This window comes from Candoia aspera, chromosome 2 (genome assembly GCF_035149785.1).
Source record: "Candoia aspera isolate rCanAsp1 chromosome 2, rCanAsp1.hap2, whole genome shotgun sequence".
Classification (NCBI taxonomy): Eukaryota; Metazoa; Chordata; class Lepidosauria; order Squamata; family Boidae; genus Candoia; species Candoia aspera.
The window spans coordinates 235,379,435-235,392,520 of record NC_086154.1 but is presented as its reverse complement, the minus strand read 5'-3'; the positions used below and the strand labels follow the sequence as shown (position 1 = coordinate 235,392,520).

Genomic DNA, 13,086 nt, shown 5'->3' with positions numbered 1-13,086 from the left:
TGTTATTGGAATCCTCCTATTGCCCTGCCAGCCTCCATATTGGCTGTTACTGTAGTCAGGGTTTCCCAATGTCCAAAGAAACCAAAGGAGGCTTGAAGGTCTTGGGTAGGAGGCAGTGCAAGCAGCAGCTTTGGTCATCCTAGCCCTACATCATCCCTTGACACTAAGGGACAGAATTTAGGCATAATAGTATAATGCCGGGGTAAATGAATTCAGTATAGATTAGGGAGACACACATTCATGTCCCAATTTGACAAGGAGCTCAGTGGATGACCCTGAGCATGCTCAGTCTCAACCCAATCTGTCTTTTGCCAGGCTAAAATGAGTTGAGATGCTCTGAACTCTGAAGAGAAATGGTACAGTACAAATGTAATAAAAAATAAAACAGCAGACCATCAGTCTTGACAACAAGTCATGAAAATGGTTACTAAAACAGAAAGCACTTGCTACCCAGTCATTATTGCAAGTGCACAAGCCCTTGTTTTAAATCCTTCTTTCAGAATATTGGAAAGAGACTAAAAATAGCCAGTCTGAGATAGCCTGCCCAGAGGATTATTGTAAGATCTCACTGATCATTTGTGCAGCAGGTATGCATATGGATGTCCAGGAAGAAGCCACTATTGAGCAGCAATACATCTGCTCTGCACATAGAAGCCTTCAGGTTCAATTTGTGGCATCTCCAGTTAAATGGATTTGGTGTATTGGAACTGGGAAAAATATCCTTGAGTTGCTATCTATTGGAATCCAGCATCATTAGCATTTCTGGCCCAGATACTGGACAGCTTAATATGCTTCGCTACTGCAGATAGAGCTATGCATGAGTCCAACACTTGCATCTATAACTGTTCATTTATTATGTAAATTATTCTGCAGTAAAACATATATTGAAAGAGATACAGTAATTGAATGTTCGCTAGGCTACAGTATTAAATGAAAGCTTTCTTAACTGGAAAACTTGCTTTAAAGACTTCAGACATGACCTTCATTTTTATTAAATTTACTAGTAATTAGCTATTAGTATGCCAATTCATTTATTAATTTGGTAGGACCATCTTTGACAAATTGATAATAACCATGATGAGAGGAAGTCTTACATTCCACTAACACAGCAAATGTTTGAATTCAGTCTGCAATCCAAAAATCAGATTAAGACTTAATGCCCTATTTCAGTGTGACTGAACCTTCCACTCCATGAATCTGATAAAGTTAAGCTGTAATTCACAAAAACGTACACCTTTTAATAAAATTTGTACATCTGTAAAGTCACCACCAGATTTTTTTTGGCTGCCATAGACTAACATGGCTTTCCTATGTCTAACATGTTTATAAATTCCAATAGAAGAAAGAATATACATAGCTCAGGGTAGAATTGTGGAGTCCTTGCTGCTCTCTGAGCTTGTTTGTTTGTTTGTAGATGTTTCATTACCCAACTAGGTAATGTCATCAGTACAAGTGACTGTAGTGTTTGTTCCCTGTTTATATGCAGTAGCTTGCCCTGCCAGTTTTGATGGGGGTGTGGTTTTCTCCCTGGTACTTCCTTATTTACACACCATTATTTACACATATTTACACACCATTCAAAAGAGACAATAAAAAAGCTAAGAAGGAAAAAAAAGATCAGAACACATCTCCCCAGCAGCCAACAACCAGGTAATCAAGGATTAACACCAGGCAAACAATCAAGCAGAAAACAATACCCTAATCAAAGGACTACGAAGGAGAAAACCACACCCCCACCAACACAGGCAGGGCAAGCTACTGTATATAAACAGGGAGCAAACCCCACACTCACTCGCGCTGATGATGTTGCCTAGTTGGGTAATGAAACATCTGCAAGTAAGCACTCAAGCTCAGAGAGCACCAAGGACTCTATATGTTTATAAGTTTCTGAATCTTCAACAGGCCAGATAATCAAAAAGCAAGGTGATGTGGAGAAGCAAGGAAGTTAAGTCAAATATTGTGCTCATGAGCTCTACAATCTCGATTCACTCTGAAGATTGCTGGAAGTAATTCAGATCTGTCTGTCTTTTCTTTCTAATTTAAATAGGGAATTATGATGCCTGAGCTAACCAGCTTCCCTACCAAGAAAAGTATACACATAAATCTCTGAGTTAGTTTGAAACCCCAGAAGGACTCAAGAGAATATTATAATCTCAGGCAGATTTACAAACCTCTAGAGTTACTACGATACACTTTTATGAATATGGAAATTGCAGAGATATTTCTGCATGTTCAGAAATAAGAAAAGAACAAAGTAGTATGTGACACTTCCTAAATGTCCTTTCTGATATTCATTTTTTTCTCTGCTTACTTTCAAAATCTCTTGTAGACCCCTATAATGCTAGCATTTATTGCTTGAATTTGAAAAATTAATAGCTAATGACATTAACTGTATTAATGGGTATAAAGCTATTTTAGTCTAAAATCTTAAGAAGATAAGATAATGGAGTATACAATGGCAGTTAGTCTTAAGGCATTTGCAATTTTCCCTCCTATGGAGAAAAGCTTATGTTAATTCCTGTGAAGGCTGTATCATCTGAGAGACTACTACTACATACAGAAACCAGCTGTATACTTATGGTAAAATTACCCTTAATTTTCCCAGTCTGTGCATGGTAGATTCTCTTCCTCATCTTCAGACTCTGGTGATGCCTCCTTAATTCGGCGTAGTGCTTCATGGATGCTGCGAGTTAAAGGATCATCATCAGGTAAAATTGTGAATGATTCTCTCATAATGTCCTTTGGAACCTTCTTCAGCTTCACGCCTTTTCTGATCTGTGCCAAGATGTTATTGCTGTCATCTTCATCAGGAAATGGGGGTAGATTTCTCTGTTCAACTTTCCTCAGGTGGAAGCTGCCACGTTTCAGGGAAGCCAAAACCTCATCCATTGGGGAACTCACTATAGAAAACAGCAGGACTCACTAATTATAAGTTTACATACTACAAATTCTAACTTTATCTTGTTAAATAAAGTGTGAAGTATTCAGATCCAAAATGAGAAGGATGCTTCAAATCTAGCATGAGCTCACTCGCTGTATGTTTTGGCATCTCCTTAAAGAAGCCATGTATCTTCTTGGGCTTGCACAATAGCTACAACATGGTCCTAGGAAAATCTATGTTTGACTTAAGGAGGGGGCAACATCCCAGATCACATAAATAATCTAAATAAATAGGATAAACAATCCTATTTATGGCACATTAAAATTAAATACTGTTTCCACCAAATAAGCTTTTAATGTAACTTTTCCTTCATAGAAAGCAAAAACAAAACAGAACAAATAGAACTGACACAGGAGAGTATATCTTCTGCATATCTCTGTCTTCTTTCAATGGACAGTTTTGTTAAGTATTTGTTTCCCATTCTAAACAAAGGAAAGGGAACTGTTTAGATCACAAGGGGTAGGGATGATTTTTCAAATCATAAACCTCTACTACTCATCTCTTGTGCAGGCTACAGTATGCCTACTTTTTTACGGTTGGGATTTCTTAAATCCAGAAACAGGTAGCCTCAGTCAAGTAGTCCCTGATGGAGAGGCAACAATGGAGAGATATATATTTAAGTAATAAATAGATATAAAACTGATGTTGTTGGATGGTTAGGTTTTTCATATGTTGTCGGAAACAGCGCTAATGCAGCTAACAACAATATATGTTGTTAGTTAAGAAAGAGGTCCACATGGTAGTAACACAGTATTCCCAACTGGAAATTAAAAATCTATTATTGATCTCCCCCCACCCCCAAAAGTTCAGGTCATATTATAAATGCCTTTGAAGGAACTCTTGGTTTCAAATACATTTTGACATGTGGCTTCTTAGGGAGATATTGTTCATGATGTACAATCTCCAAGTTCTCTTTAGTGTGACAAACTAATGTAATCATTTGGATCCTGGCCATTATTTTTAATTATTAGCCAAAACAATAGTAAACAAACACTGATTTTTCTTTTCACATAACCCCATTCAAAAGAAATTAGAAAGTACCTCTTCTTCTTTGCAATCCTTCTATATCACCAGTTTTCTTTAGTTTTTTCTTGGCACTGACTAACTGGCTGCTATCAAAAAAATGAGCTGATGGTGCAATGGTGATCAGTGGCGCTGGCTTCTCTGCACTGCTTTGTTTAACTGGACTAATGCTTTTTTCAGAACACTGAGTAGATTCTTCCTTGGTGGGCAGAGGTGGTGGTGGTGGAGGTGGTAGAGGAGGAAATGGTGCCTCACTGATTGTATTTGAATGAAATTCATTACTAATGATAGTTGGAAGAGAATCAGTTTGAGAAAATTCAGAGGTAACAACACTAGGAGATAAAAAAGTATCTTCAAGTTGTCCTAAGCTTCCAGACTCCTGTTTTTGTAAAGGCTGGATTACTTTTTCTTGCTCCATGTTATCTGTCTGTGTAGTTACTGGTAAAGATGGGGGATGATCTAGACAAGATGTTAAAGTGGCTGTACTTTTTCTTCTTGCATGAGCCAGCTGAAGTCTAGTTGATTTGAGAATTACCTGCCCAGGATAGCGCTTAGAAAGAAAGAAAAGAAGAATTTAAATTATAGAATCTTAACACTTCTGGTGCCCAATATACAAACATCCTTTTAAAAAGTTACAGTAACAAGACATTTACATATTTCATGTCTAAAAATGCCAGAAACTTTAAATAAAAAGAGGAAAGAGGAAAGCAGAAAGACAATATTGGAATCACTTTTTCCAAAGAGGTGGAATGTAGAAAGCTTAGAATGCTGTAACAATAATTTATTTCCATTGGAAGAAGAAAACTTTATTCAAGTTCAAGGTAAATTTTCTACTTTTATGCAATTAATGCAAATTGCATTTATATGGAGAACATCTTTATTCCTCCACATTTTTTCAACAACCTTAGTGGTATAAACACTGATTTTTGGTAACCCCAATGCTCAGCAAGAACCATATCAAAAATCATCAGATGGAAGTTACAAAACATAACAAATATGGGAAACTGAACTTTGAAACCATCTTCCTATTTTAAAACTCATTTAAAGAAATCAAGGAAACTTTTTTCTTTTTAAACAAAATCTTCATGCCTTTACAGAAAACCATAAAGGCACCTGAAAGGCTATATAATGTACATAACTAAATCGAAAAATCCATTATAGAAGATTCAAGTATAATTACTCTTGCCTTCTAGCTGAGACTTGAAATAAAAATTATCTGAAGAATATTCTAAGCTTCTTTATTATTTTCTCGTGATGTATAATTTAATAACTGATTCACACATTATGTGTATAGATGATAGGGAGTTACAGCTAATTCAGACTCCATAGAGGTACCTGTTCAGATAGTGCACTTAAACAATAATTTAGCTAATATAGGAAAATTCCAATGAAGTTCATCTTCTTCAAATTACCTGTTTAAATGTTCGAAGTCTGTCCAATGTTTTCTGTCGTTCCTGACTAACCCATGAGCTTTTTCGTTCTACCTCATCTTGTAACTGCTCTCTTTTCTGAGAACAAAACAAAATGGTAAAACAGAAGAGGAACAGAAATTTGGGAGGCAAGAGTAATGCCTCCCAAAGAGTCTACTATTTTCTTCCCTCAGAAGACAATATAATAGGATTAATTCTAAGGCCTTACATTTTGAAATTGCCTTCAGGAATAATTGATAAAACCAGAAAACTGGAGGGAGGAAATGATTGCTGAAACAAAGGTTGCTAAACTGAAATTTTAAAAAGAAAACATGACACATATCATAAATAGCTCTTTCTGCCAAATGATGGTGATAGGTAGGTAGGTAGGTAGACAGATATAACAATTTGGTAAAAATAATACATGTTTTATCTTAACATTTCAGAATGCAAAAGCGTCAAGATACACAGGAATGCGAAAAGTATGCTGTTCTATATCAAGCTAATTTTTCATTCTCACTGCACAAGTTTTAGGGATCATACTAGCTTAAACAATAAGCATATATTGCACGTGTATATATTTTTTCTTCTGCCCAAACAACTGGTGATTATTGGCCTATCGTAAACTATAATAATTTGAAATATTAATGTATCTGTAGCTGTCCAAAAATACTTTTTTATTAATAGCACTTGCTGCCTCACTGTGATAAAATTTCTAGAAAAGTAGCCATGTTAGTCTTTTGCACTAAAAAACCCTCAGAGAATATTGCTGTACCAGAAAGCTTAACCAAGTTAAAAATGAACATGCATCTGATAATGTAGACTGAGATCCATGAAAGGTGATGGGATAAAATAAAACTGATTAGTCTTTAAAACATCACAGGACTCTTTTGGGGGTACTTTTTGGTTCATTCTTGCTTCTCAATAAATAGTTAGGCACTAAAAATCTACAGATTATCTAGAATCCATTAATTGAAGATTGATTTATCAAAGCTTTTAACTAGCTGTGCTCACTTTCAGCAGCTTTTAATTTATTTTTAAAATGTATCAACTTAGTCAAAGACTGATTTTAGCATTCCCCAATGCTAGCTTGGCCCAAGCCTAACTCAACAGACAAATTATGAACACAAGGCCAACTGAAGAAGCAAAATCTGAATTGCGCCTCTTCCCAGCTATGAAGTAGAGAGAAATTTCCTGACTTACTCACTTTCTCATGAACATTTATAAATGGAGATACTAGCTGACGTTAGTAATGGGGCCATAGACCTAGGATTAATATTCAAACCAGTTTAAATAAAGTAGAGCTGTTAAATTAATGAAACAGAACATAAAAACAATAAAATAACATCCATCCTGGTCAGCGCACATTAAAAAATGGTGGCAAGTTAAAAATATGGGGAAAAGGGGAGGGCGGCTACAATCTGAGGCCATGTCTAAGCTCCTGTAAAATTCTGTGGAAAGGGCATTGGCAATTGCACCAACACAAATCTCAAGTGGAAGCAGCAAAAACACAAATATATAAAGATTTTAAAAAAATTTCTTAAATCAGCAAAGACAGTTAGGGTTGGCATATCTAAAATGAAATTTAATATTGACAGAAACCAAACTCACAAATTTTATAGCATGTTCTGACTCTCCTTCACTCTGAGAATACTGTGAGAATTTTTCACTATGTTTTGCAATGCAGATTTCCTACAAAGAGAAAAAATTTCCATTTAAACATGACTTTAGGTATAATTCCTGTCTTCAGTAGGAGAACTGCTAGGGGACTCTACAAAGCAATTTAAATTCCGATTCAGTAGTGGAAAGCTCTGCCACAGAAAATTCATTTATATTTTATCAGTATTAAGGTATAATATGTGGCAATCTGTGATTGTCCATAGATCCAAAGACCTCTCATTCTTGCAAGACAATGAATCCCAATGCTAACACTCTGGTTGGTACACTGATTTCCTTTCCAATGGAATTAACAGAAGGAAAATGGGGGTGAAAAATCTGATCACGGTGAGTTGGCAAAGCCAGAATACAGCAGATAGTCTGCCACAGAATCCCCACCCTCCATAGGATATACACTATGGAGTATTATTCAAGAGAATGGGGGAAGAGATTAAAAGTGAATAAAAAAAAAATTCTACTGACATAGACATGTATATATAACTTGGGTTTTTGAGCAGTTTAAAAAATGTCTTTCTCCTTCTGCTTTTTCTATAAGCATAACAATAGATAAATCATGCTTAATACAACTGGGAATTAGTAATGAAAATTCTATAATTTCTGTAGTATCCAACTGAAATTAAAATGTACAGCTGTATTATGCAACTGAAGTTAAATTCCATTCAGCTCCATATTGGCTGTATAATCCTATTTTGGATGCATTATTTCTAAAGAACTTCAAATCTAATTATTTTTTCTAGAACTGCAGATTATTAGTCTCTGACTAACATAACATTGATTAAAGAGCTACCTCATTTTCTTCAGTCCTATAATGGTGCTTATAGCAAGGAAACAAAGAAAAGGGGAATATGCAAGTGAATACTATCACCAACAATATATTGTGCAAGTTAACACTAAGACAATATTAAATTTATGGTTGCTAAAGATATACAGCAGGAAATGATTTTAATTCTGACCATTTAGGGATTTTCAAAGCTATATAGAGCAACCATTTGAAAGGAAATGAAGATGGCACAGAAATGGGTAATATAACATGCCTTAGCATTAAGGTTGGCTGCGGCATTCCAAACAAATGAAAGTTTCTCTCTTTCATCCCACCTATTTTGATTTTAGCCCTGCTAAATGATAGCTGCTGCAAAAGCTTTTCGTTGAAAAATGGAAAAATGAAAAGCATTACCTTTTTATTTCTGAGGTAGGCTTTTTTGGCAGAAATACGACCACGCCTTGCTTCTAGTTGGCGGACTTTCTGTTGTAATTTCTGCAACTCTTCTCTTTGTAAATGTATGGATGTTGCCATATCTTCTTTTTCAAGCATGGCTTCCATACTTTCATAAGTATCATAATATACTACTTCATCTCTTTTCTCTGTCACAAAATTCCAACTAGTTTAATGATTTTAAACATATACCCAGTCAAACAAAACTATACGACAAAATTTATGCAACATTCCCAAAAGTTTTTAAAAGAAATATTGGAAAGGTAATAATAGAATTAGAACAGAAGAAGACTGTCTGTCTTTGCCTATGCCCTAGGAAAGAAACATCCACAAAATAACTTACAAACCAGATTACAGAACAGAGGTCTTCCCAGGCTTTTTAATTGGTTTTTAATTTATATTGTTTTTTATTTTGAATTATTGCTTTGCTGCTGCCTAGTTTTTATGGTATTTTCATTTTGCATTTTAATTGATTGTATTGTATATATTTTTATTCCAACTGTATCATTTAGTATGTCTGCTGTAAACCATTAGGACTGCCTCAGCTATTGGGCAGTTTTCAAATTTCAATAAATAAGTAATAGAAGTAACAGCAGAGTTGAGTGAAAACAAAACTATATTCAGATATGATGACTGTGGTAATCAGGTAAGTTACCAGTGTAGAAAAACTCATTGAATGAATATTCACAAGTTAAATTTTTCTTAGATTGCAACCATAAATTCACCTTATCATCAATCAAATCTTGATTATGGCCATAGACCAGCATCAACATCTGATACCAGCTGAGTCTACCTTGGACATTTCAGTAAAATGGAAAAGAAGCCAGAAGTAAAACAATTAAGGTTACAATCCTATACAGGTAGTCCTCATTTAACAACCACATTTTTGGCTCTAAGTCATAACAGGTGTTAAGTGAATCCAGACTTGTTTCCACGACCTTTTTTTACCGTGGTTGTCAAGCGAATCAAGATCGGGGCTTGCGGTTTCCTTTGGTTAAGTGAACAGCGTGGTTGTTAAGCAAATCAGGAGTTACTTTGCAGTACTGGGCGGGGGAGTGTGATAGTCATATGTTTTCCACCAAAGTCAATACAATAATAAGCACATACAAGCTTCCCTCTGCTGGTCCTCCACAGCAATGAAGGAATAAGAGGCACGCTGGCTGCTAAATCACAGGAAGTCGCATGACCATGTGACTGGGCCTGCAGCGAAGGCCCAGGAAGTCCTGCGATCACGTGACTGGGCCTGCTGCAAAGGCCCTGGATGTCCTGCAGTGTGACCTGGCCTGCAGGGAAGGCCCCAGATGTCACACGATCACGTGACCTGGGGGAAAACCTGCAGTGATCACATGGGCGTTGGAAATCCAGCATTGTAATCCCGAATGACTTCCTGGTGCCAATGGGCAGTCATGTGACCCAAAATGGCCACCACTTCTGGGATGGCTGAATCCGGGTTACGTGATCACAGAGGCCTCAATCAGAAATCTACTTGTGGGGTACTGTCATAACTTCGAACAGCCTCTAAGCGACCAGTCAGTAAGTGAGGACTACCTGTATACATTTATATGTGAAGAAGTTCCATTAATAAGTTATGCATAGGATTGTTCTGTACAACAGTTTCAATAATTGAACTAAAGGTGGGGGAAAGAAAAAAGACAAGTCAGGCATAGGAGAGATTACCTAAAGAGAAAGCTTTTTAAAAAAACTATTCTTCCCCCCCTCCTTGCAGAGCAGAGAGATTGTTTAAACAAGTGAGTGGGAAAAAAAGAAAAAAAAAGCAATCTCTGCAGGCAATCCATTTCTCCTGTGCCTGACCCGGTCTTTTCTCTCCCCTCCTTGTAGAGCGGAGAGATTGGAGAGGATGGGATTACAAGAGAGAAAGCAAGCAGACAATGGGGAATACACCAGCTGTTTTCCTAGTGTGCTCGGGGCTGCCAGCTCCACCGCATTCCTTTCAATGTGTATTTCCCATTGTGTGCCTGCTTACTCTCTTGTACTCTCTTCCTATCCAATCTCTCTGCTCTGCAAGGCAGGGGGGAAGAAAAACAACCGGTCAGGCACAGGACAACACGTACTGACTGTAATGGCTATCATGTGACTGAGGGACACTGCAAAAGTCATAAATGCAAGCACAGTCGTAAAGTTTTTTTTTCAGCACCAGCATAACTTCAAACGGTTGCTAAACAAGGCAGTCAGTAAACGAGGTCTATCTGTATAGCAGTCAATGGTACTGTTAAATATATAAATATAAAAACAAATATATGCCACCTGAAATAAGTCTTTTAATGCTTTCAAGTTGTGCTGTCAGCAACAGTTCTTCACACTTCAGAATTTCAAACTGTACTTCATACAACTGAAGTTGCAAGTCATAATAATCAGCTTCAAGTTGGTCCAAATGAGCTATGGCTTCTGTGCCCCCTTGTAAGCTCTGCATCTGAATTTTTAAAAAAGATTAACAACCACATCAAAAAGCTAATAAATCTGAATCTTACCACAGAGTATCTGCAAAATGTCCTATCACTGAACAGGACATATTTTAAAGGCGTTAGAAATCAAAGGAAAGTAAATATTACTATTCAACCTACTTGGCTCAGTTTTATATGCATTATCAAGGGTCAATTTTTATTTTTCTAGGAAGGAAAATCTTTAGATAAACTCTTAGGCCAAATCTTCAAAATTTAACATAATAAAATGTCTTACCAGGCTTGGAAATGGTTGAACGGCCCAACAGGGGGAAAGAGACCCACTCCTCTGCACATATTCATTTGCCCATTATGTATATGGGATGAATTGAGCAGAGTGAATTTTAGTAGACTGAAGTACTGCTTTGATACAATTTTTTGTCTTCTAAAATAGTTTTCTTTGCCCTAGTCAAAGTAGTTATATTTGCCCTTACATATGTTGTCAAGCTGCTAATTCAGCAAACATGACACCATAAAAAAAGCTGATTTTAAAACTAAAAGAGTAGTAAATTGAACCCACAATGCAGTTAGTTAGGAAAAACAATGGTGAGCCAGCTTCAAAAGGTGACCTTTTCAGAATCTACTGGGAAACTCCTTTGGGCCCCTCAACATATACCCTGGCCCAAACATTAAACTGAAAACTCAAACTTAATTCCAAACATATGATTGAAGGTATCCAAGCTATCTGACATACTTGTAATTCTCTAAAGACTGCTTGGTGATTTCGGGTTTCTGGCTGTCATCACAATGACAATGTCTGGCAGCAGAACTGCAAAGTAGGATCTGGTCTGCCTCCCAGAAAGTTTTTAACATCACACTATAAATACCTACTAATCCACGACTTTGAATTTATGTATTAAAATTATTTTATCCAGCTCTTAATTATTTTCTACTCTCTTTTCAAAGCAAATTGTGATCACTAGCCAATGATTTTGCCCTTGAAGTCTTTAAGTCAATTATCCTGAAATTTAACACTACAAAATTAAGTTTGAAAATTAAGTTTGCTTTTAAGTTGAATACTCATCAGTTATTACCTCTTCTTTTAATGCATGTTTCTTCTGTTCCAAACAGATTTCTTTTGCTCTCATCAATTGCAAAGTATCTTTAGACACTGCATACTGAAGTTTTTCCATTCGTTCCACTGCTGCTGCCCAAGCTGCCTTACCAAACTTTTTCTGGTCTGCTCGCATACGATCATATACAGCTGTAAATAAAATTTAATAGCAGGCTTACCATATTTGGAAATAGTTTCATTATGAATCCTGTTGTAAGGAAATCAGCTTCCCTCTTTATACCAATAAAGTGTCACAAGGGCCTTTAATCTTCAAAGCAGTAGTTTTGAAGATTATTTTAATACCATTTTGTTTTGTTTTGTCATGTAGCATTTTCTAGTCTTATTTAATGCACTCTATAGACTGAAGTTATTATTTAATGATCAAATTATTTGCATGAAACACAACAAACTAATTGGGGGAAAATTAGGGGGAAAATTGTAGAAATAAAAATTGTTTCTTTAATTGTATTTTTGGTATGATAAAAAGTTGTAAACAGAAAAGAAAGTTTCTATAGTTTTTAGTCAAGAACCAACAGCTTCTTAACTCATATCAGCATTGATTTTGTAAAGGAAGAAATCTGAAGGGGACAAGAAAACTGTAAAAAACTGAGCACTGAAGATGTTTCCTAGTTGGGCAACGAAACATCTGCAAGCAAACAGTCAAGCTCAGAGAGCACCTAGGACTCCACAAAACTGTAAAAGGCACTGATTTCAAGAGTTAAACATTTATAAACTCAATATAAACTTATTTCCAAACTTCAATTACTTGTGTTCAAAATGGAACGTATCCCACTTCACAGAATGGTGTTAACAGTACATAATATTGTAAAATACTTTTCTCACAAAATATCACAGACTGAATATGCACTTGCAATCAGGGCAAACCACAACCAATTGGTTCCGTTGGAACATTCTTCCCCTGGAGATGAGGCAAGCCCCATCTCTCTTGACCTTCTGGAAGAACCTGAAGACCTGGCTCTGCCACCTTGCTTGGGGTGGGAAGGGGAGCGGTTATTCTTGGGGATGGCTAGTGCCTTACAGTGCTCCTCACATACATATGAATTGAATTAGATCTTTTACTGCCATCTGGATTTTATTTTATTTTTTTTGTATTTATATTTTATATTGGTATTTACATTTTATATCCTATTTATGGTTTTATTGTTTTTAACTCATTAGCTTTATTGTAAACTGCCCAGAATCCCTCTTCTGGGGGGAGATAGCAGTGGTAAAATCTGAAAAATAAATAAATAAATTGAGAAATCATATAAGGCTGCAAGACTGTGGATCATGTAAAGACATTTCAGATG

At 36.2% G+C, this 13,086-nt stretch overlaps 1 protein-coding gene across 1 annotated transcript in view; it reads right to left on the bottom strand.

Annotated features, from left to right (window-relative positions):
* Window positions 1-13,086, bottom strand: part of JMY (junction mediating and regulatory protein, p53 cofactor) — a 42,128-nt gene that overhangs the window by 9,810 nt on the left and 19,232 nt on the right. Inside the window, exons 4-10 of the mRNA XM_063295562.1 lie at window positions 11,757-11,926; window positions 10,529-10,694; window positions 8,225-8,412; window positions 6,985-7,065; window positions 5,377-5,472; window positions 3,983-4,514; window positions 2,591-2,900 (exon numbers count right to left, since the gene is read on the bottom strand). Of these exons, the coding sequence (XP_063151632.1) occupies window positions 2,593-2,900; window positions 3,983-4,514; window positions 5,377-5,472; window positions 6,985-7,065; window positions 8,225-8,412; window positions 10,529-10,694; window positions 11,757-11,926 (1,541 nt within the window). The 3' untranslated portion in view covers window positions 2,591-2,592. The remainder of the gene's footprint in view (window positions 1-2,590; window positions 2,901-3,982; window positions 4,515-5,376; window positions 5,473-6,984; window positions 7,066-8,224; window positions 8,413-10,528; window positions 10,695-11,756; window positions 11,927-13,086) is intronic.